The following is a 22707-nucleotide window of genomic DNA, read 5'->3' on the forward strand; positions in this document are numbered from 1 at the left end:
GGCAGGGACAGCTCCTGCTAGAACAAGGTCACTCAGGGTCTCATCCAGCCTGGTGCTGAACACCTCCAGGGAGGCTGTGGAGCACAGAAGCACAGAATGGGGTCAAAGAATTGACTCATTCTGAGCTTGGATAATTCTGAGCTTGACTAATTCTGAGCTTTAGAACTGACTAATTCTGAGCTTGATTAATTCTGAGCTTTAAAATTGACTAATTCTGAGCTTGGTTAATTCTGAGCTTTAAAATTGACTAATTCTGAGCTTGGTTAATTCTGAGCTTTAAAATTGACTAATTCTGAGCTTGACTAAATCTGAGCTTTAGAACTGACTAATTCTGAGCTTGGATAATTCTAAGCTTGGATAATTCTGAGCTTGACTAAATCTGAGCTCTAGAATTGACTAATTCTTAGCTTGGATAATTCTGAGCTTGACTAATTCTGAGCTTGATAATTCTGAGCTTTAAAACTGACTAATTCTGAGCTTGGTTAATTCTGAGCTTTAAAATTGACTAATTCTGAGCTTGACTAAATCTGAGCTTTAGAACTGACTAATTCTGAGCTTGGATAATTCTAAGCTTGGATAATTCTGAGCTTGACTAATTCTGAGCTTGATTAATTCTGAGCTTTAAAATTGACTAATTCTGAGCTTGATAATTCTGAGCTTGACTAATAATGAGCTTTAAAATTGACTAATTCTGACCTTGGCTAATTCTGACCTTGGCTAATTCTGAGCTTTAAAATTGACTAATTCTGAGCTTGACTAACCCTGAGCTTGGATAGTTCTGAGCTCGACTAAATTCTGAGCTTGGATAATTCACAGCTTGGCTAATTCTGAGCTTTTAACTGGAGTAATTCTGAGCTGGAACAGTTCTGAGCTCTTCAGTGCAGGATTTCTGAGTATGAAGCTGAGCTCCTGCTGGATGCTGAAGGGTTAAGGTGGATGATGCCTGGGTGGCTGCGGTGATGCTGTGCTGCAAACCTCTGCAGGCTTACAGGAAGGGATGGGGGTGTGGAGGGGCTCTCAGGGGTGGGGGTTTGGAGCTGCTGTCAGGGGTTGGAGGTCTGGAGGTGCTCTCAGGGGTTGGAGGTTGGGAGATGCTCTCAGGGGTGGCAGTTTGGAGCTGCTGTCAGGGATTGGAGGTTTGGAGGTGCTCTCAGGGGTGGCAGTTTGGAGCTGCTGTGCTCTCAGAGGTGGCAGTTTGGAGCTGCTGTGCTCTCAGGGGTGGCAGTTTGGAGCTGCTGTGCTCTCAGAGGTGGCAGTTTGGAGCTGCTGTGCTCTCAGAGGTGGCAGTTTGGAGCTGCTGTGCTCTCAGAGGTGGCAGTTTGGAGCTGCTGTGCTCTCAGAGGTGGCAGTTTGGAGCTGCTGTGCTCTCAGAGGTGGCAGTTTGGAGCTGCTGTGCTCTCAGAGGTGGCAGTTTGGAGCTGCTGTGCTCTCAGGGGTGGCAGTTTGGAGCTGCTGTGCTCTCAGAGGTGGCAGTTTGGAGCTGCTGTGCTCTCAGGGCTGGCAGTTTGGAGCTGCTGTGCTCTCAGGGGTGGCAGTTTGGAGCTGCTGTGCTCTCAGGGGTGGCAGTTTGGAGCTGCTGTGCTCTCAGGGGTGGCAGTTTGGAGCTGCTGTGCTCTCAGACCCTGCACTTTGTAGGGTCTGTCGAGCTCAGCCCCTTGAGGCTCTGACCCAAAGTGAGGTTGCACAAAGTCTCACTTCTTACCCTTCCCCTGCTCTGATGCTTAAAACCTTTCCTCTCCGGGAAGCTCCTGGGCAAGCATTCCTGCTCCTAACCAACCTCCTTCCTCCCAGCTTTGCTTAGATGCTGGATTTTGATTTATTATGGGTTGTTTTTCCCCCTCCCCACTTCTTCCCTGCCCTCAGCTCTGCTCGGGTTACAAGAGGAGCTCCTGGTAGCAGGCAGGCTGAAGGGGCTGGCTCTTGGGAGGGGTTTGCTCGCCTCACTCGAGTGAAATTTGGCAGGAAGCAGCAGCTCCTCCAGCACATTGCTCTGCCTGCAGGCTGCTTTCCCAGCCGCCCAGAGGAACAGCTCGGACGCGGAGCTCAGCCCGGGAGAGAGAAGCAGGACCAGACCCAGGTCACCCCCAGCGCTGCCTACCACTGACTCCAAGGTAAAGCCAAGTGCCCGGGGGAGGGCAGCTGCGAGCTCTGAGGATGCAGTTATTGCTGGGGAGGAAAGGGATAACGAACGAGCTTAAACATCTCCAAGCTTCTCCCTCTCCAGGGCTGAAACTTTGCTCTTGGAGCTTCCCTTCTTGCCTCTCGGGCTGGATGTTGTGTGCCCTCCCTGGGGGAAGGCAGCTGTGAGCTCTGAGGATGGAGTTATTGCTGCAGATGATGAATGAGCTCAAACATCTCCAAGCTTCTCCCTCTCCAGGGCTGAAAGTTTGCTCTTGGAGCTTCCCTTCTTGCTTCTTGGGCTGGATGTTGTGTGCCCTCCCTGGGGGAAGGCAGCTGTGAGCTCTGAGGATGGAGTTATTGCTGGAGGTGGAAGGTTTAAGCTCATTCATTATCTATCTCCAACTTCTCTCTCTTCAAGGTTGAAAGTTTGCTCTTGGAGCTTCCCTTCCTGCTTCTTGGGCTGGATGTTGTGTGCCCTTGCTGGGGGAGGGCAGCTGCAAGCTCTCACGATGCAGTTATTGCTGGGGATGAAAGGGATAATGAAGGAGCTTAAACATCTCCAAGCTTCTCCCTCTCCAGGGCTGAAAGTTTGCTCTTGGAGCTTCCCTTCTTGCTTCTCGGGCTGGATGTTGTGTGCCCTCCCTGGGGGAAGGCAGCTGCGAGCTCTGAGGATGGAGTTATTGCTGGAGGTGGAAGGTTTAAGCTCATTCATTATCTATCTCCAACTTCTCTCTCTTCAAGGTTGAAAGTTTGCTCTTGGAGCTTCCCTTCTTGCCTCTCGGGCTGGATGTTGTGTGCCCTCGCTGGGGGAAGGCAGCTGTGAGCTCTGAGGATGGAGTTATTGCTGCAGATGATGAATGAGCTCAAACATCTCCAAGTTTCTCCCTCACCAGGGGGCACAGCCTGAAGCTGTGGCAGGGCAGGTTGAGGCTGGAGGTGAGGAGGAAGCTCCTGGCAGAGAGAGTGATTGGCACTGGCATGGGCTGCCCAGGGAGGTGGTGCAGTGCCCATGGCTGGAGGTGTTGCAGCCAAGCCTGGCTGGGGCACTGAGTGCCATGGTCTGGTTGGTTGGGCAGGGCTGGGGGCTAGGCTGGGCTGGCTGAGCTTGGAGCTCTCTGCCACCCTGCTTGGCTCTATCATTCTAACCCTCCCCTGGTGCAACCTGAGGGCAGAAAGTTCTGCTGCAAGCACTCTGCAAGCCCAGGCAGTGCTTTTGTTTTGGGTTGCTGCTGTTAAAGTAAGCTCAATCCGAGAGCAGCAACTGCAGCTCCATGCCAGCAGCGTTGTGTAAATGTTAGCAGCTCCACTCCAGAGGCAGTTTGAGTTCTCCTCTCTGGACAACTTCTTCTCTTTCACAGCAAAAGGCTCTGGTGCAGATGTTTCTCATTGGCAGAAGGTGCAAAACAATTCAATCCCTGCTGGAAAAAAAAGGAGCAAAACCAAAACCTTTTGTGCTGCCTCTGCTTGGGCTTCCCAGCCCTGTGCAAAACAGCCCTCAGCCTGCCAGCAGCTGAGCAGAAAAAGCTGGGGACAGGCTTTATGAGCAGGGCCTGGTGTGGCAGGACAAGGAGGGGATGGTTTGAGCTAAAAGAAGGAGATTCAGGCTGGAGAGAAGAGAGAAATGTCTGACACTGAGGCTGGCACCAGTGGTGTCCCCCAGAGATCAGTGCTGGGCACAGCTCTGTTCAGTATCTTTATTGATGGTCTGGAGCAGGGGATGGAGTCCAGCAGCAGGCAGTTTGCAGATGGCACCAAGCTAGGAGCAGCTGTGGAGCTGCTGGAGGGGAGCAGAGCCCTGCAGAGGGACCTGGCCAGGCTGCATGGGTGGGCAGAGGCCAAGGGGATGAGACTGAACAAGGCCAAGGGCAGGTTCTGCACTTTGGTCACAGCAACCCCAAGCAGCTCCAGGCTGGGGCCAGAGTGGCTGAGAGCAGGCAGGCAGAGAGGGCCCTGGGGGTGCTGGCAGAGAGGAGCTGCAGAGGAGGCAGCAGTGCCCAGGTGGGCAGCAGAGCCAATGGCATCCTGGGCTGGCTGAGGAGCAGTGTGGGCAGCAGGGCAAGGGAGCTCCTTCTGCCCCTGGTCTTGGCAGAGAGAGTGATTGGCACTGGAATGGGCTGCCCAGGGAGGTGGTGCAGTGCCCATGGCTGGAGGTGTTGCAGCCAAGGCTGGCTGGGGCACTGAGTGCCATGGTCTGGTTGGTTGGGCAGGGCTGGGGGCTGGGTTGGGCTGGGTGAGCTTGGAGCTCTCTGCCACCCTGCTTGGCTCTGTGATTCTCTTCAAAGTTGTGTCCCTTGTGACTTGTCCTCTGCCAACCACTCCAGAGTGTGACCTGTTCAGGTCCTGTAAGGCATGGGCAGGAGATGCACCAAGGTGTCTGAGCTGGTGCAGCTGGCAGAGCTGTGGCAAGCCTCCAGCTCTGGGCTGTGTGAGCTGGGGGAGATCACACTTAGGGCTTTGCACTGCCTCCCTGCTGGGATGAAATGAAACTCACAGAGCCAAGGGCTGGAAGGGAGCTCCAGAGATCAGCCAGTCCCAACCCCCTGCCAGGGCAGCATCACCCAGGGCAGGGCACACAGGAACAGAGCCAGGGAGGGTTGGGAAGGCTCCACACAAGGAGACTCCACAACCTCTCTGGGCAGCCTGCTCCAGGCCTCCTGCACCCTCACACCAAACAAGTTTCTCTTTGTGCTGAGGTGGAACCTCCTGGGGTCCACTCTGTGCCCACTGTTCCTTGTCCTATCCCCAGGCACCACCCAACAGAGCCTGGCACCTGCCCCCCTGACCCCCACCCCTCAGATGGTCACAGGCATTGCTCAGATCCCCTCTCAGCCTTCTCCTCTCCACACCAACCACCCCCAGGGCTCTCAGGCTGTCTCCACAGCAGAGATCTTCCACTCCCTTCATCATCCTCACAGCCTCTGTGGGGCTCTCTCCAGCAGGTCTCTGCCTCTCCTGCTTTGGGCTTGAGGCTGTGAAGCAGTAAATGCTCAGTGCTGGTTTGGAACTGAACTGTCCCACAGCTCCCTGTCAGCCCAGGGGCATCTGCTGCCTCCAGGGCTTCAGGCTGGAGTCCTGAAAAAGGGCTGAGTCAGCAGCTGGCAGGAGCCTTCCAGCCTTAAACTCCACTTTAATGCTGTGCTGGGGAAGTGTCTCATGGCCTGAGCTGCAGGCTGGGGGAGCCAGGAGAAGCCAGAGAGATTTCCCAGCTCTGCACTGCCTTTGGTTGATAGGTTTGGAGTGGTCTGCTTGGATGCTTTGGAATGGGGGAGACCAAAATGTGCACTTCCAGGATGACCTCATTCAGAAATCTGGAGGCTGTTTCAGAGAGGGAGAGAGAGGGGAAGGAGCTCTGCAGGAAAGGCAGCAGCCACCAAACCCCAAACATCCTGCCCAGCCTGAGCTGAAATCAGCCCCTGGGAGGTTCAGCCTGGGTAGGTTGCTCTGAGGTGGGGTCTGAGCAGAGCACAGCACAGAAGAGAATCATAGAATAGAATCACAGAGCCAAGCAGGTTGGCAGAGAGCTCCAAGCTCACCCAGCCCAGCCTAGCACCCGGCCCTGCCCAACCAACCAGACCATGGCACTCAGTGCCCCAGCCAGGCTTGGCTGCAACACCTCCAGCCATGGGCACTGCACCACCTCCCTGGGCAGCCCATTCCAGTGCCAATCACTCTCTCTGCCAACAACTTCCTAACAACATCCAGCCGCAACCTGCCCTGGCACAGCTTGAGCCTGGGTCCCCTCGTTCTGTCCCTGGCTGCCTGGCAGCAGAGCCCAACCCCACCTGGCTCCAGCCTCCCTGCAGGCAGCTGCAGGCAGCAATCAGCTCTGCCCTGAGCCTCCTCTGCTGCAGGCTGCACCCCCCCAGCTCCCTCAGCCTCTCCTCACAGGGCTGTGCTCCAGGCCCCTCCCCAGCCTTGCTGCCCTGCTCTGGGCACCTTCCAGCACCTCAGCATCTCTCTGCAATGGAGGAGCCCAGAACTGGACACAGCACTGCAGGGGTGGCCTGAGCAGTGCTGAGCACAGGGGCAGAAGCAGCTCCCTTGCCCTGCTGCCCACACTGCTCCTCAGCCAGCCCAGGAGGTGTTCAGCACTGGACTGGATGAGATCTTGAGCAGCCTGTTCTAGCAGGAGATGTCCCTACCTATGTCAGGAGGGTTGGAACTGGCTGAGCTTTGAGCTCCCTTCCAACCCAAACCATTCTGTGCTTCCCTGAATCCCCTCTGCCTGCTTTGCTCTTCCTTCCAGAAGCTGCTAACCTCTCCCTGCCTTCACATTCCACAGCCTTCTGCTGCTCCTGACTGTTGTGACTCTGCCTGAATGGTTGCTCTGAAGCACCTCAATAAACAAGACCTCAGGGGATGGGAGGTTTTCTTTCTGGGGCCATGTGAGCACTGTGAGGGCTTTGTCTTTCCATGCTTGAAGGTGGAACTATTTTGGAGCAAGATGGTAACATGACCTGGAGGGGGGGAAAGAAGGAGCTGTGGTTGCTAGCACACACTGCTGTGTTGTCTCCTGAAGCAGGCAGGATCCTGATCCTAGGGAGAAAGCCTCTGGGATTTGCTTCTTGCAGGTGGAATGTGGGATTGCAGAGGGCTGATTTCTGGATGGGTTTTCCAGTGCCTTGAAACAGAGCTCCAAAGTGTTGAACCTCTCAGCTTGGCCCTGCTGAGCCTCCTGGCAAAGATGACAGAAGGATGTGGAATGGTTGGGATGGGTCCAGGGGAGCTGAGGAGGGGCAGAAGGATGGGAAGAGGAGGGGCACAAAGAGGGTCAGAGGAGGGCAAAAAGAGGAGCAGAGGAGGCTTTAACCTCCCTTTGCTTGCCTCTGGGGGCTTTAACCTCCCTTTGCTTGCCTCTGGGGGCTTTAACCTCCCTTTGCTTGCCTCTGGGGGCTTTAACCTCCCTTTGCTTGCCTCTGGAGGCTTTAACCTCCCTTTGCTTGCCTCTGGGGGCTTTAACCTCCCTTTGCTTGCCTCTGGGGGCTTTAACCTGCCTTTGCTTGCCTCTGGGGGCTTTAACCTCCCTTTGCTTGCTTCTGGGGGCTTTAACCTTCCTTTGTTTGCCTCTGGGGGCTTTAACCTCCCTTTGCTTGCCTCTGGGGGGTTTTAACCTGCCTTGCCCAGAGAGGTTGGACTCAGGTTGGATGCTAGGAGGAAGTTGTTGGCAGAGAGAGTGATTGGCACTGGAATGGGCTGCCCAGGGAGGTGGTGCAGTGCCCATGGCTGGAGGTGTTGCAGCCAAGGCTGGCTGGGGCATTGAGTGCCATGGTCTGGTTGGTTGGCCAGGGCTGGGTTGTGCTGGGTGAGCTTGGAGCTCTCTGCCACCCTGCTTGGCTCTATCCTTCTATGAACTTTCTCTTCCATTTCAGGCCCTCCCTGCACTGACCAGCAGCTGCTAGCAAGAGGATTTGGCTCTGAGACCCGTGAGCACTGACCATGGAACCATCCCTGGGCTTCCCCCATAACCACTGCTTCCTCACCCTGCTCCTCCTCTCCATCACCCTGCCAGCCTTCGCCCAGTACGAGCACTGGCCTTACCTCCCTGACTACCCTGAGCCACCCCCACAAGTCTACCAAGCCCCTCAGCGAGCAGCCAACGTCCCCAAGATCCAGCTGAGGCTGGCAGGGCAGAAGAGGAAGCACAACGAGGGCAGGGTGGAGGTGTTCTACAGCGGGGAGTGGGGCACAGTGTGCGACGATGACTTCTCCATCCACGCCGCGCATGTGGTCTGCAGGGAGCTGGGCTATGTGGAGGCTGTGTCCTGGCTGCCCAGCTCCAAGTATGGCAAAGGAGAAGGTAAAGTCAACTCTGCCTCTGCTCTGCCCTGGGGAGACCTCCTCTTGAGTGCTGCCTGCAGTTTGGGGCTCCCCAGGTGAAGAGGGACAGGAACTGCTGGAGAGAGTCCAAGGGAGGGCAGGGAGGATGAGGAGGGGAGTGGAGCAGTGCCTGGGGAGGAGAGGCTGAGGGCCCTGGGGCTGCTTAGTCTGCAGAAGAGAAGACTGAGAGGGGATTGAATCAATGTTTGGAACTCTCTGAGGGCTGGGGGTCAGGAGGGGGGGACAGGCTCTGCTCACTGCTGCCTGGGACAGGAGCAGCAGCAGTGGATGGAAGCTGCAGCACAGGAGGTTGCAGCTCAGCACCAGGGCAACTTCTTGGCTGGAAGGGTCCCAGAGCCTGGCACAGGCTGCCCAGAGAGGTTGTGGAGTCTCCTTGTGTGGAGCCTTTGCAGGCCTGTCTGGATGTGTTCTGTGTGCCCTGAGCTGCATTGTGTGGTCCTGCTCTGGCAGGGGCTTGGACTGGATGGGCTCTTTGGGTCCCTTCTAACCTCTGACATCCTCTGAGCCTCCAAGGCAGCCCTGAGGAACAGGACCTGGGAGAGTGGTTTGGGAGTGGAGCAGAGCAGGGTCAGGTTGGGCACCAGGGGGAGGGTCCTTGCTGTGAGGCTGGGGCAACACTGGCACAGGTTGCCCAGGGCTGTGCTTGAGGCCCTACCCTTGGGCACATTCAAGATCAGGCTGGATGTGACTGTGAGCAGCCTGCTCTAGCTGGGGACATCCTGCTCTAGCTGGGGACATCCCTGCTGGCTGCAGGGGGCCACTTTTGAGGGGTCCCTTCCACCCCAGGGAGCTGTAGGATGCTGCTCTGTGGTTTCCTTCCAGTGTAATCAGGGTTTCAGGGGGAGAACCTCGTTGCTGTCTGCTGTTAGTTTAAAGGTAGACCTCTGGAGATGACTTCTCCCCCTGCCAGGGCTGCAGCCTGGCACGCTGGTGGAAGCCACAGCCAGGTTGTTTGGCAGGGCAGCAGGGCTGGAGGTGCTGTGTGTGGCTGTCACTTAGCACCACTCACTGCTCACACCTATAAAGCTGCCCACAAAAAGGGTGAGCAGGGCTCCAGAGCTGACTTGGCTGAGGTGGGGGAAAGCTGCAGGGTTGGGCCAGGCTGTGGATTTTGGCTCTTGGAGGGCAGAGGGGAGGAGATTTCTAAGTGAGGGAGAGGACTTCAGAGCTGGAGACAAACCAGAGGGAGATTGCTGTGGGATTTAACCCTTGGAGTACAGTTGGAGTGGTGGTGGGCAGCAAATTGTCCACCAGGCAGCACTGTGCCCTCCTGGGCAGGAGACCCAATGCCATCCTGGGGTGCAGCAAGGAGAGTGTGGCCAGCAGGGCTGGGAGGTTCTCCTGCCCCTCTGCTCTGCCCTGCTGAGGCCACAGCTGCAATCCTGTGTCCAGTTTGGGGCTCCCCAGTCCAAGGGAGGCAGAGATCTGCTGGAGAGAGCCCAGGGGAGGCTGTGAGGATGATGAAGGGATTGGAACATCTCAGCTGTGGGGAAAGAAACTTTTTGAGCTGCCTCCTATGAGAGCTTGAATAAGGATTTGATAGAGGAGGGATGAAGCCTGAAAGGCAGGAGGGATGATTTGGTGAGCATGATTAGAGTGGGGCAGGATCTAATCAGCCACAGCAAGGGGACCTGGTGGCATTTGCATGCTCTGCAGTGGCTGCCAGCAGAGCAGGTCACTTAGAGTCCTAGAACCAAGCAGGCTGGCAGAGAGCTCCAAGCTCAGCCAGCCCAGCCTAGCCCCCAGCCCTGCCCAACCAACCAGACCATGGCACTCAGTGCCCCAGCCAGGCTTGGCTGGGGAGGGACTGCTCAGAAGGGACAGGACCAGGGCCATGGTTTGAGGCTGGGGCAGGGCAGAGTTAGGTTGGACATCAGGAGGAAGTTCTGCACTGTGAGGGTGGTGAGACCCTGGCACAGGCTGCCCAGGGAGGTGGTTGAGGTCCCATCCCTGGAGACATCCAAGGTCAGGCTTGCTGTGGCCCTGGGCAGCCTGCTCTAGTTGGGGGTGCCCCTGCTGCCTGCAGGGAGGTTGGGCAGGATGCCCTTTGAGGCTGCCTTCCATCCTGGTGCCACCTGGGTGCATCCCTTAGCCATTTCATTCAGGTCACCTCTTCCCCCCCCTGCCAGCAGAGCAGGAGCCCAGCAGCTTTGCTTGCTTTTGGATTTGGCCTCTTCGTGAGCCTCAGCTCTGTTCTGCTTTGCCCTCCAGGGAAGATCTGGCTGGACAACGTCCACTGCACTGGCAAGGAGACCACCCTGGCAGCCTGCACCTCCAACGGCTGGGGAGTCACTGACTGCAAGCACACCGAGGACGTGGGAGTGGTCTGCAGTGAAAAGAGGATCCCTGGCTTCAAGTTCGACAGCTCCCTGCTGAACCAAATAGAGGTAAAAGAGCAACCTCCTCCCCCAGGCTGCAGGGGCAGAGCCTTCTGGGCTGCCTGCTGCTCCCCGGGCAGCTGCAGACTGCTGAGAGTGCAGCTCAGCAGAACCACACAGCATCACTGAGGCTGGCAGAGCCCTCTGAGAGCACTGAGCCCAGCTCCTAGGTGCTGGCTGAAGATGCTCCCTTCCAGAGATCAGTTTCAGCTGTGCATGGGATCACTTGGAAGAGAGGGGGTTAGAGCACAAGGGTCAGGAGGAAAATGGATTCCTGATGCTCTGTAAGTGGGGGTTTGAGGAGGGAAATGAGTCCAGTGAAGGGTCTGGAGAATAGGCTTGGGGAGGAGCAGCTGAGGGAGCTTCTGGGGGTGTTCAGCCTGGAGGAAAGGAGGCTGAAAAGACCTTCTGGCTCTCCACAGCTCCCTGAAAGGAGCCTGAAGGGGGTTGGAAGGGACCTTTAAAGGTCACCTGGTTTGCTGTGCAGGGTGTGTGAGCAGGAACTGTTTCGCCTCTGCCTGCCCAGGGTGGATTTTGCCATCAGCATTGGGTCTGGAGGGTGACTAAGGCTGGAGGTCCTCTTTTGTGCTGAGCTTTGAGCTCCTCCACTCACTCACAAGGCTCTGTGGTGCTTGAGGTCCCTCTTCAGCTGCAAGCTGTGCAGTGCAGTGGCCCTGCAGAGCTGCTGCATGTGCCTGTGAGCCTTGCCTGAGGATAAAGAGGCTGAGGGGAGATCTTCTGGCTCTACAGCTGCCCTGAAAGGAGGCTGGAGCCAGCTGGGGGTCAGCTTCTTCTCCCAGGTAGTGTAGTAACAAGCAATAGGATGAGAGGAAACAGCCTCGAGATGTTGAGGTGCTGGAAGGTGCCCAGAGCAGGGCAGCAAGGCTGGGGAGGGGCCTGGAGCACAGCCCTGTGAGGAGAGGCTGAGGGAGCTGGGGGGGTGCAGCCTGCAGCAGAGGAGGCTCAGGGCAGAGCTGATTGCTGCCTGCAGCTGCCTGCAGGGAGGCTGTAGCCAGCTGGGGTTGGGCTCTGCTGCCAGGCAGGCAGCAACAGAAGAACGGGCCAGAGGCTGAAGCTGTGTCAGGGCAGGTTGAGGCTGTCTGTGAGGAGGAAGCTCCTGGCAGAGAGAGTGATTGGCACTCGGATGGGCTGCCCAGGGAGGTGGTGCAGTGCCCATGGCTGGAGGTGTTGCAGCCAAGGCTGGCTGGGGCACTGAGTGCCATGGTCTGGTTGGTTGGGCAGGGCTGGGGGCTAGGCTGGGCTGGGTGAGCTTGGAGCTCTCTGCCACCCTGCTTGGTTCTGTTCTATTCTATTCCATTCCATTCTGTTCTATTCCATCCCACTCTGTCCCATTCCATCCTATTCTGTCCCCTTCCTTGCCTTGCCCTGATCTGCCTTCCCTTGGCTCTGGAGGGCAGGGAGGCTGCTGAGCTGCCCCTGTCAAAGGCTCTGTTGTTGCTCAGAGGGCTGAGTCGAGCTCATGGAACATCAGGGATGGCTTTGGCAGCCTCCTACTTCCCCCCCAAGCCACAGCAGAGCCTCAGAGCAGAGGCCTGGGAAGAAAAAGCTGCTTTGGTCTAGACAGAGGCCACTTCCCTCTGAGCTGCTGCAGGAATTAATCACAGCAGCTTTGCAGGGCTCTGCTTTTCCATTAGCTAAGCTCTGGGGGCTGGCTGATGAGTTGAGCACATGGGGGGGTAATTGAGGGCTAGGTGGTGGTGCTGGGGGTGGTGCTGGTGAGAGGGGCAAGGATTTAGCTTCACGTGGAAGGAAAATGAATCATGAGAGCAAAGCAGCTCAGGCAGGCAGCAGCCTGAGTCACCCCCCCAGAGCTCTCAGGGGACACTGATGTAAGAGGAGTTGTGTTTCCCACCCCCTGGCTGCTGTGTGTGGATGAAGACATCCACTGAGGGGGGACAAGGAACTGCCCACGGTGATGGCTCAGGGTCACTGGTGAGGGAAAACACCAAACTGGTTGAGGGGGCAGGGGGTGGGAAGGAAGCACTGGGATGGACTGCCCAGGGAAGTGGTGGAGCCACAGACTGGATGTGGCACTTGGTGGCCCTGGTTTAGCTGCAGCCCCCAGCACAAGCAGGACGTGGAAGTGTTGGAGCCAGCCCAGAGGAGGCCACCAAGATGCTGAGAGGGCTGCAGCAGCTCTGCTGTGAGCACAGGCTGAGAGAGTTGGGGCTGTGCAGCCTGCAGAGGAGAAGGCTTCCAGGAGAGCTTGGAGTGGCCTGGCAGGGTCTGAAGGGGGCTGCAGGAGGGCTGGGGAGGGACTGTTGAGGAGGTGTGGGAATGGCAGGAGGAGGAGGAATGGGTTTGGAGTGGCAGAGGGGAGATTGGAAGTGGCTGTGAGGGAGAAGTGAGGGTGGTGAGAGACTGGCACAGGTTGAGGGTGGTGAGAGCCTGGCACAGGTTTGCCCAGGGAGGTTGTGGAGCACAGAAGCACCCAATGTGATCAAAGATCAAAGATCACATTGGGTGCTTCTGTGCTCCACAACCTCCCTGGAGGTGCTCAGCACCAGGCTGGATGGGATGGCTTTGAGCTGGGAGCTAGCAGAGCTGGGGTGGAAGATGCTGAGCAGGGTTACTCATAGGGTCAGAATGTCCAAGCCAGGGAGGAGGAGGAGGAGGAGGAGGAGGAGGAGGAGGAGGAGGAGGAGGAGGAGGAGGAGGAGGAGGAGGAGGAGGAGGAGGAGGAGGAGGAGGAGCAGAGGCTTTGTGTGAATGTGAGCTGCGAGTCCCTGCCCTCTCCTAACAGCCCTGGGAAGGCTGCTGCGTGTCACAGCTCACATTCAGCAGAGGAAGCATCACCCTGCAGGGCTCTGCGGCTTGCCCGAGTGATGTTTGCTCTCTGGAATGAGCTCAGGAGGCTTTGAGTGGCCTGCGAGTGGCTACCCCAGGCAGCAGTGAGCAGAGCCTGTCCCCCCCTCCTGACCCCCAGCCCTCAGAGAGTTCCAGACATTGATTCAATCCCCTCTCAGTCTTCTCTTCTGCAGACTAAGCAGCCCCAGGGCCCTCAGCCTCTCCTCCCCAGGCACTGCTCCACTCCCCTCCTCATCCTCACAGCCCTCCCTTGGACTCTCCCCAGCAGTTCCTGTCCCTCTTCACCTGGGGAGCCCCAAACTGAAGGCAGCTCTCAAGAGGAGGTCTCCCCAGGGCAGAGCAGAGGCAGAGGAGAACCTCCCTGGCTCTGCTGGACACACTCTGCTCAGTGCCCCCCAGGACCCCATTGGCCTCTTGGCCCCCAGGGCACATTGCTGTGCCAGGGATGCTCTCCCCCAGCACTCCCAGCTCCCTCTGCTTGGGGCTGCTCTCCAGCAGTCCCCTCCCAGCCTGTGCTGCTGCAGTTTATTCTCCCTCCCCAGGTGCAGGACTCTGCTCTTGTCCTTCTTGAACCTCATTTGGTCCCTCTGTGCCCAGCTCTGTCTCTCCAGCTCCCTGTGCCCAGCTCTGTCTCTCCAGCTCTGCCTGTGCCCAGCTCTGTCTCTCCAGCTCTCTCTGTGCCCAGCTCTGTCTCTCCAGCTCTCTCTGTGCCCAGCTCTGTCTCTCCAGCTCCCTGTGCCCAGCTCTGTCTCCAGCTCTCTCTGTGCCCAGCTCTGTCTCTCCAGCTCTCTGTGCCCAGCTCTGTCTCTCCAGCTCCCTGTGCCCAGCTCTGTCTCTCCAGCTCTGCCTGTGCCCAGCTCTGTCTCTCCAGCTCTCTCTGTGCCCAGCTCTGTCTCTCCAGCTCCCTGTGCCCAGCTCTGTCTCTCCAGCTCCCTGTGCCCAGCTCTGTCTCTCCAGCTCCCTGTGCCCAGCTCTGTCTCTCCAGCTCCCTGTGCCCAGCTCTCTGTCTCTAGCTCCCTGTGCCCAGCTGTGTCTCTCCAGCTCCCTCTGCCCAGCTCTGTCTCCAGCTCTCTCTGGATGCCCTCACAGCCTGCAGCTGTCCCAGCCAAGCCTCTCACTTTGGTGTCAGCAGCAAACTTGCAGGCTGCCAAACCCTGCAGTGCAAATGTGTGCACAGCTCCTTAAATGTTTTCCTAAGGTCTCTGCAGGGTGCCAGGAGCTGTGGCAGGGGGGAAGGTGGAATGTGTGTCCACACCCCCCCAGGAGCAGGCAATGCCATCCTGGCTTCCCCCAGCAGTGCATGGAGCCATTGGTGTTGCCATTTGCAGACCACAGGCTCTGATCTCCCTTTCCCATGTTTTCCCTTCTCCAATCAATGCAGGGTTTGGGGCTCTTTGACTGAGTCCCCCCCAGAAGCATCCTTGACACAATATTTGTTGTCCTCCCTCTTGCCCTGTGCACACAGAAAGGCTTCAGCTGGGACAGCCTGGGAATGGCTCAAATAGCTGCAGCCACTCCAGGGGCACAAATAGAGCTGGGAGCTGAGACCAGACCTGGCCAGACGGTGGCCAGACAAGGTCTGGCTGAGCCTGCCAGGGCCCTGCTGCTATTCCTGGACTTCTTTTTTCCCCTCCTGGGTGTGTGTGAAGCATTAAAAGGTCTCACTTCAAAGCCCAGGGGCTGCAAGGGCTTTGCTGTGGCTTGAACTGCAGTGCACAGAACCCCAACGTGGTCAGGGTGGGGAGGCAGCTCTGGAGCTCTGCCAGGCCAAGCCCCCCCCTGCCCCAGCAGGGCACCCCCAGCAGCTTGCCCAGCAGCACAGTGCCCAGGGGGGGTTGGCAGCTCTGCACACAAGGAGGCTCCACAGCCTCTCTGGGCAGCCTGCTCCAGGCCTCAGCACCCTCACAACAAACAACTTTCTCCTCCTCTTCACATCCAACCTCCTGGGGTCCACTCTGTGCCCACTGCCCCTTGGCCTGGCACTGGGCACCACTGAGCAGAGCCTGGCCCCAGCCTCTTGCCCCCCACAGCTCCTTCAGCTCTTGCTCAGCACTGCTCAGATGCCCTCTGGGGCTGCTCTCCTGCAGGCTCTCAGCTCCAGGGCTCAGCCTTTGCTGCTGCCAGAGCTGCTCCAGGCCCCTCAGCATCCTCCCAGCCTGCCCTGGACTCTCTCCTGTAGCTCCTTGCCCAAGCTCCCTGTTTGGACACTGCCTGAGCCCTGATCACTGAGCAGAGCCTGGCCCCAGCCTCTTGCCCCCTGCAGCTCCTTTAGCTCCTGCTGGGCACTGCTCAGATGCCCTCTGGGGCTGCTCTCCTGCAGGCTCTGTCCTCAGTGCAAATGTTTGCAGAGAGTTCTGAAGGTGGTTTGGGGTTGAGGATTGGACTTGGTCTTAAGAGGTCTTTTCTGACTTCTATTTAGGAAGAAGTTGTTGAGCAGGAGAGTGGTGAGAGCCTGGCAGGGGCTGCCCAGGGAGGTGGTGGAAGCCTCATCCCTGGAGGTGTTTGAGGCCAGGCTGGATGGGGCTGTGTGCAGCCTGCTCTGGTGTGAGGTGTCCCTGCCCATGGCAGGGGGTCAGAACTGGCTGATCCTTGAGGTCCCTTCCAACCTTGACCTGATTCTATGCAGTGTGAGATGTCCCTGACCATGGCAGGGGGCTGGAACTGGCTGCTCCTTGGGGTCCCTTCCAACCCTGACCTGATCCTGTGACCTCAATGGTCCTGTGAAATAGAGAATGTGAAAGCTTTGCTCAGACCACGACTGGGAGCAGCTTCTCACCCCTGGCTGAGGTTGTCAAAGCACCTCCAGGGCTCACTGCTTCTGCCTTCTCTCCCTTCTGTGCCCTGTGCTTTTCACCAGCCTGCTTGGCACTGCCACTCCCCAGGCTGCCACTGAGGCCTTTGAGGGCTTAGCACAGGCTTCAGCTTTTGTCCTCTGTCAGCCTGCACCATTTGCTCCTGGATGCTATCCTGGATGCTAATCCTGGATTGCACTCTCAGCCCTCTCACCCTTTTGTCCTGCACCAAGCCAGAACAAAAAGTGCAGTCCACTCCAGCAGGATGTTCCCAGGGGATCACTGCTCCCCACCCCCACCTCCACCCCCAGCTTTGTCTTGCAGCATCTCTTTGACTGTGTTGATTTAACAGCTGGGACCTTGTGAGTGACTCAGAGGCACAGGTCCAGAGGTCTAAATCTAAACAGATTCTGCCCATTCCTGGCTTTTTAGCTTCCTAAAAAGTCATCTTGAAGGGAGGGAGGGAAAAACTCAGTCAGCTGAGACTGAAAGTTCTCTGTGCAGCAGGGAAGATGCTTCTGGGATGAGCAAAGGCTGTGTGGAAAGATTTTGGTGTTGTGCTCTTAAGTGGGGGAAGGGAAATCATTTCTTGCCCATGGAGCAGCCTTTGTGGTCTTTGTTTGGGGCACCAGGAGAGCCTGGAGGAGGTGAATGGGATTCAGTGTCTGTGGAGCACTGGCATAGGTCAGGCATGAGGCAGGAAAAGAGCAGTTGGAGTGGATCATAGAACCAAGCAGGGTGGCAGAGAGCTCCAAGCTCAGCCAGCCCAACCTAGCCCCCAGCCCTGCCCAACCAACCAGACCATGGCACTCAGTGCCCCAGCCAGGCTTTCACAGGGAATCTTGTATCAGGAGAGCAGGAACATGGACTACAACTGCCTGCAGGGAGGCTGTAGCCAGGTGGGGTTGGGCTCTGCTGCCAGGCAGGCAGGGCCAGAAGAAGGAGCCAGAGGCTGAAGCTGTGGCAGGGCAGGTTGAGGCTGGAGGTGAGGAGGAAGTTGTTGTCAGAGAGAGTGATTGGCACTGGAATGGGCTGCCCAGGGAGGTGGTGCAGTGCCCATGGCTGGAGGTGTTGCAGCCAAGGCTGGCTGGGGCACTGAGTGCCATGGGCTGGTTGGTTGGGCAGGGCTGGGGGCTAGGCTGGGCTGGGTGAGCTTGGAGCTCTCTGCCACCCTCAGCACTGCAGGGGTGGCCTGAGCAGTGCTGAGCACAGGGGCAGAAGCAGCTCCCTTGTCCTGCTGCCCACACTGCTCCTCAGCCAGCCCAGGATGCCATTGGCTCTGCTGCCCACCTGGGCACTGCTGCCTCCTCTGCAGCTCCTCTCTGCCAGCACCCCCAGGGCCCTCTCTGCCTGCCTGCTCTCAGCCACTCTGGCCCCCAGCCTGGAGCTGCTTGGGGTTGTTGTGGCCAAAGTGCAGAACCCTGCACTTGGAACAAATGGTTCCAAGCTGCCCCAGGGGAGGTTCAGGCTGGATGCTAGGAAATATTTCTCTCCTGGAAGGGTTCTCAACCCTTGGAACAGGCTGCCCAGGGCAGTGCACCCCAGGGGTGCTCAAGCACTGCATGGCCTTGGTGCTGGCTGGAGGACTGGACTGGATGAGCTTGGAGGTCTCTCCCAACCAGCTCCATTCTGTGATTCTGAGGCACTCTTCTGAAGAGCCCAGCTGAGATGCCAGCTGCTGGGGCTTGCTTTCAGGCAGGAGCTGCTGCTTCAGCCCCAGGGTACTGCCTGCAGGCTGGGAGGCAGCAGCTGCCTTACTAGGAAGGGCATCTCCTGCCCTGCATCAATCACTGCACAGCCTCCAGGCTGGTAGAGAAAGAAAGAGGATGGATGAGCTTGGGCAGCAGAGCAGGACACCAACCACCTGTGCTGCCCTGGCAGGAACTGTTCTGCCAGCACAAACCAGAGTGCAAGAGGGGAAAGGAACCCTGATGAAAGTTGTGTCAGCTGTTGCAAGGGGAGCTGGAGCCCTGGGGAAGTGTTTGGTTCAGAGCTTGGGAACAAAAGAGGCTGAGGCCCATGGGAAAGCTTTCCAAGCCAGGAATCCTTTTGTGAGAGCTCAAACCCAACCCCCCCTCACCCCCCTCTCTGGCTGTCTGAAAGTGAGATCCATTGGTTGGGTAAGCAGGTTGGCTCCTGGGCTGGGCTGGTGTGGCTGGAGGGCAGCAGCAGTGTGGCTCCTGGGTGTGGGGTGGAGGGGAGCAGAGCCCAGCCCAGAAGGCTTTGCCACTTCCCTCCTCTTGTTTTGGTGGCAGTGTTGCATGTCCCAACCCAAATCACATCGTTGTGAGCTTTGATCCCATTCTGTGCTCCACAACCTCCCTGGAGGTGTTCAGCACCAGGTTGGATGAGACCTTGAGTGACCTGTTCTAGTGGGAGCTGTCCCTGCCTGTGGCACAGAGGGTTTGGGTCTGGCTGAGCTTTGAGCTCCCTTCCAACCCAACCCATTCTATGATTCCAACCAGGTCCAGGAGCCTGTGTGAGGCCTCTGCCTCTGGCTCCATCTACTCATGGAATCACAGAACCAAGCAGGGTGGCAGAGAGCTCCAAGCTCACCCAGCCCAGCCTAGCCCCCAGCCCTGCCCAACCAACCAGACCATGGCACTCAGTGCCCCAGCCAGGCTTGGCTGCAACACCTCCAGCCATGGGCACTGCACCACCTCCCTGGGCAGCCCATTCCAGTGCCAATCACTCTCTCTGACAACAACTTCCTCCTCACCTCCAGCCTCAACCTGCCCTGCCACAGCTTCAGCCTCTGGCCCCTTCTGCTGGCCCTGCCTGCCTGGCAGCAGAGCCCAACCCCACCTGGCTACAGCCTCCCTGCAGGCAGCTGCAGGCAGCAATCAGCTCTGCCCTCAGCCTCCTCTGCTGCAGGCTGCACCCCCCCAGCTCCCTCAGCCTCTCCTCACAGGGCTGTGCTCCAGGCCCCTCCCCAGCCTTGCTGCCCTGCTCTGGGCACCTTCCAGCACCTCAACATCTCTCTGGGATGGAGGAGCCCAGAACTGGACACAGCACTCCAGGGGTGCCTGTGTCCAGCTCTGTGCCTGAACCATTCCATGACCTTCCCTCTTGTGGCTCCAGAGCCTGGCTGGAAGTGTGAGCCTAAGCAGAGCTTTCAGGGCTGAGGTTCCCTGGTGGCTGTGACAGCTCTGCTGTAGGAGTTTGTCTCCACGTGGCCAGCCCCAGCCTGCAGAGCCTGATGTGAGAGAGCTCTGCTGGAGCCATTAAGGACTGTTTGCTGCTGGGGCTTTGTGAGGAGTCTGTTTTCTCCATCAGCCCAAGCTGCTCTCCACGTTGGTGTTGGAAGGTTAAAGGATGAAAAAAAGAACCCAAACCACCCAACCAAACCTCCAATCTGAACCTCCTCACTTCCAGCTTTGCTCCATTCCCCCCAGTCCACACCATGGGGAAGGCTGAGGAGCCCAGAGCTGGTCTGGATGTGTCTTCTCCACTCACTGGTTGGACTGGGTGGCCCTTGCTGGTCACCATGCACAAGTGCCAAGGCAGGGGCAGGTTGAGTGGTTTGAAGAACACCAACCAGGTCAGAGCCCCCCAGGTCAGCCTGCTCAACACCTCACCCAACCTGGCTTTGAACCCTTCCAGGCTTGGAGCCTCCACAGCTCCTTTGAGCAACCTGTTCCAGTGCCTCACCATCTTCTTCCTCACATCCAATTTCCATCCAGCTGGAAGCCATCCCCCCTCACCCTGTCCTTCCAGGCTGTTGTCTGAAGTCCCTCTCCAGCTCTCCTGCAGCCCTTTCAGGTACTGGAAAGCTTCTCTAAGCTATCCTTGGAGCCTTCTCTTCCCCAGGCTGAACACCCTCAGGTCTCTCAGCCTGTCCTCAGAGCAGAGGTTCTCCTCTGGAGCACTCTGCATGGTTCATGTGGGGTGAGCAGGAGCTGTCATGCAGCTTCCTCACGAAGCACAGCCACCTTGGCCACCCCTGCTGAGTGTGAGGTCACCCTGGCAGCCAAACACTCTCCTCCTCCACCCTGCCGAGGACTGTGGCCTCTGACCTGCCTAAATTCCAGTGGGATGGAAGCAGCTGTCAAGTGAAAGCCACAGGTGGGTTCCAGCACACTGCTGCTCAGGTCTGGCATGGAAAGTCTCCTGCTTGCACTTCACTGTGTGGTGAGGCTGAGGCTGATGTGTGGCAGAGATGCTCAGGGCTCGATCTAGGGTGGATGTGCCCTGCAGACACAGGTGGAGAACCTCACTTCAGGCTGTCTCAGCCTCTTCCAGCTGTCACTGCACATCTTCTGCCTGCTTGCTCTCCTCTCCTGTGCTTCTCCAGTGCACTTGGAAGCTTTGGCTCTCTCCTTGGGCCTCTTCTTCTCAATAGAGTCAGAGAATTAACCAGGTTGGAAAAGAACCTTTGAGGTCATTGAGTCCAACCTATCACCCAACACCTTCTAATGAACCAACCAGTGGCACTAAGTGCCTCATCCACTCTCCTTTTAAACACCTCCAGGGATGGGGACTTCAGCAGGCTCTGGATCTTCAGCAGGCCATGCTCAATCCAAGTGGATTCACAGGTTCCCAGATTGCATCAGCTTGGAAGGGATCCTCAAAGGTCTCTTGTCCAACCTCCCTGCGGGCAGCAGGGACACCCCCAGCTGGAGCAGGCTGCTCAGGGGCACCTCTGGTCTGGAATGGCTGCAGGGATGGAGCCTCAGCCACAGGGGAGGGAAGAAAAAGAGGAACAGAGTGAAAAGGAAGGCATGAGGACCCCTTAGGTGGGAGGAATTAGAACCCTTTAGGTGAGAGGAATGAGGACCCCTTAGGTGAGGAGAATCAGAACTCCTTAGGTGAGAGGAATTAGGACCCATTGGGAGAGAGGAATTAGGACCCCTTTGGGAGAGAGATTCAAATTAGGACCCCTTAGGTGAGAGGAATTAGGACCCCTTTGGAAGACAGGAATTAGGACCCCTTAGGTGAGGAGAATCACAGCTCCTTAGGTGAGAGGAATCAGAACCCCTTAGGAGAGAGGAATTAGGACCCCTTTGGGGGAGAGATTTGAATTAGGACCCCTTAGGTTAGAGGAATTAGGATGCCTTTGGGAGAGAGGAATTAGGACCCCTTTAGGTGAGGGGAATTAGGACCCCTTTAGGTGAGGGGAATTAGGACCCCTTTAGGTGAGGGGAATTAGGACCCCTTTAGGTGAGGGGAATTAGGACCCCTTTAGGTGAAGGGAATTAGGACCCCTTTAGGTGAGGGGAATTAGGATGCCCCTTTAGGTGAGGGGAATTAGGATGCCCCTTTAGGTGAGGGGAATGAGAGCCCCTTTAGGTGAGGGGAATGAGAGCCCCTTTAGGTGAGGGGAATTAGGACCCCTTTAGGTGAGGGGAATTAGGACCCCTTTAGGTGAGGGGAATTAGGACCCCTTTAGGTGAGGGGAATGAGAGCCCCTTTAGGTGAGGGGAATTAGGACCCCTTTAGGTGAGGGGAATTAGGACCCCTTTAGGTGAGGGGAATTAGGATGCCTTTGGGAGAGAGGAATTAGGACTCCTTAGGTGGGAGGGATGAGATCCCCTTTAGGTGAGTGGAACCAGAAGCCCTTGAGGTGAATCAAAACCCCTTTCAGTGACTTCCCCAAGGGGCTGGGGGCAGAGCAGTGGGTGAGGAGGAGCTGCTGCCCCTCTCCCTGCCCCAGCCAGCTCCTTCTCCCCAGCTGGCTCCTCAGTGCCCACGGTCTGGTAGCTGCATCAGCGTGGGCGCAGCATCTGGAGGATGGGCGAGCCACGTGTGAGCTGCAGGACTCTGCACGTCCTCCTCTGCCTTCCCTGACCTCAATACCTCCTTGTGCTGCCCAACCCTCACCAGAGGCCCATGCCCCTTTTAAAGCTCTGGGCATCCCCCCCCCCCCCCACTTCCAAGCGATTGAATCTGAGCAGGGGATGGGGAGGAGGGAGGAGGATTCCTGAGTCCTGACGTAACTCTCAGCCCAACCAGGTTGGGGCTCCTACATTTTGGACTTGCAAAGCAAGCTCTGAACGTTTTCAGTAGCTCTTTGGCAAGCTGCTTGCCACAGAAGCTGTTTTGTTTTCCAGGCAGCATTTAGCTTCTGGGCTTAGGTCCCTGCAAGGATGGGTTGTGAAGTGCCCTCACGTAGGCTCTGCATGTGAAATCCATCCCAACCCCCATGACTCAGTTTGCTGTTCCAAGCAAAGGCTTCAGCTGGAGGAGGAATTTGGCTTGGGGATGTACTGAAATGTTGATGTCAGCACACAGGGACCCCAGAGGCAGGGGAAGAGATGTTCAGTGGTTTTGTGAGAGCCCCAAAAGCTTTTCCTTGCCAGGGCTTCTGCTTCCCTGAGCTCCTGCCAGCGTTTGGAGTAGCATAGAATGGGTTAGGTTGGAAGGGAGGTCAAGGATCAGTCAGTTCCAGCTGTCCCTGACATAGGCAGGGACATCTCCTGCTAGAACAGGTCACTCAGGGTCTCATCCAGCCTGGGGCTGAACACCTGCAGGGAGGTTGTGGAGCACAGAAGCACCCAACGTGATCAAAGATCACGTTGGGTGCTTCTGTGCTCCACAACCTCCCTGGGCAACCTGTGCCAGGGTCTCAGCACCCTCAACCTGTGCCAGTCTCTCCCCACCCTCACTCTCAAGAATTCCCTTCCTCATTCTGTGCTCCACAACCTCCCTGGAGGGTGTTCAGCACCAGCTTGGATGAGACCTTCAGCAACCTCTCCTCGCGGGATGTGTCTCTGCCTATGTCAGAGTGGGCTGGAACTGACTGATCCTTG

General features: G+C 57.4%; 1 protein-coding gene across 2 annotated transcripts in view; it reads left to right on the top strand.

Annotated features, from left to right (window-relative positions):
* The first annotated feature begins 2004 nt into the window (after positions 1–2004).
* Positions 2005–22707, top strand: part of LOXL2 (lysyl oxidase like 2) — a 44768-nt gene continuing 24065 nt past the window's right edge. For both annotated transcript variants that reach the window (XR_010308974.1, XM_064175447.1), the window contains exons 1-3: positions 2005–2111; positions 7491–7918; positions 10171–10346. Coding sequence is in view for 1 of the 2 variants with exons in the window: in XM_064175447.1 (XP_064031517.1) it covers positions 7558–7918; positions 10171–10346 (537 nt within the window). In the remaining variant the exon portion in view is untranslated. The remainder of the gene's footprint in view (positions 2112–7490; positions 7919–10170; positions 10347–22707) is intronic.

The sequence above is a fragment of the Pogoniulus pusillus genome, chromosome 42, assembly GCF_015220805.1.
Source record: "Pogoniulus pusillus isolate bPogPus1 chromosome 42, bPogPus1.pri, whole genome shotgun sequence".
Classification (NCBI taxonomy): Eukaryota; Metazoa; Chordata; class Aves; order Piciformes; family Lybiidae; genus Pogoniulus; species Pogoniulus pusillus.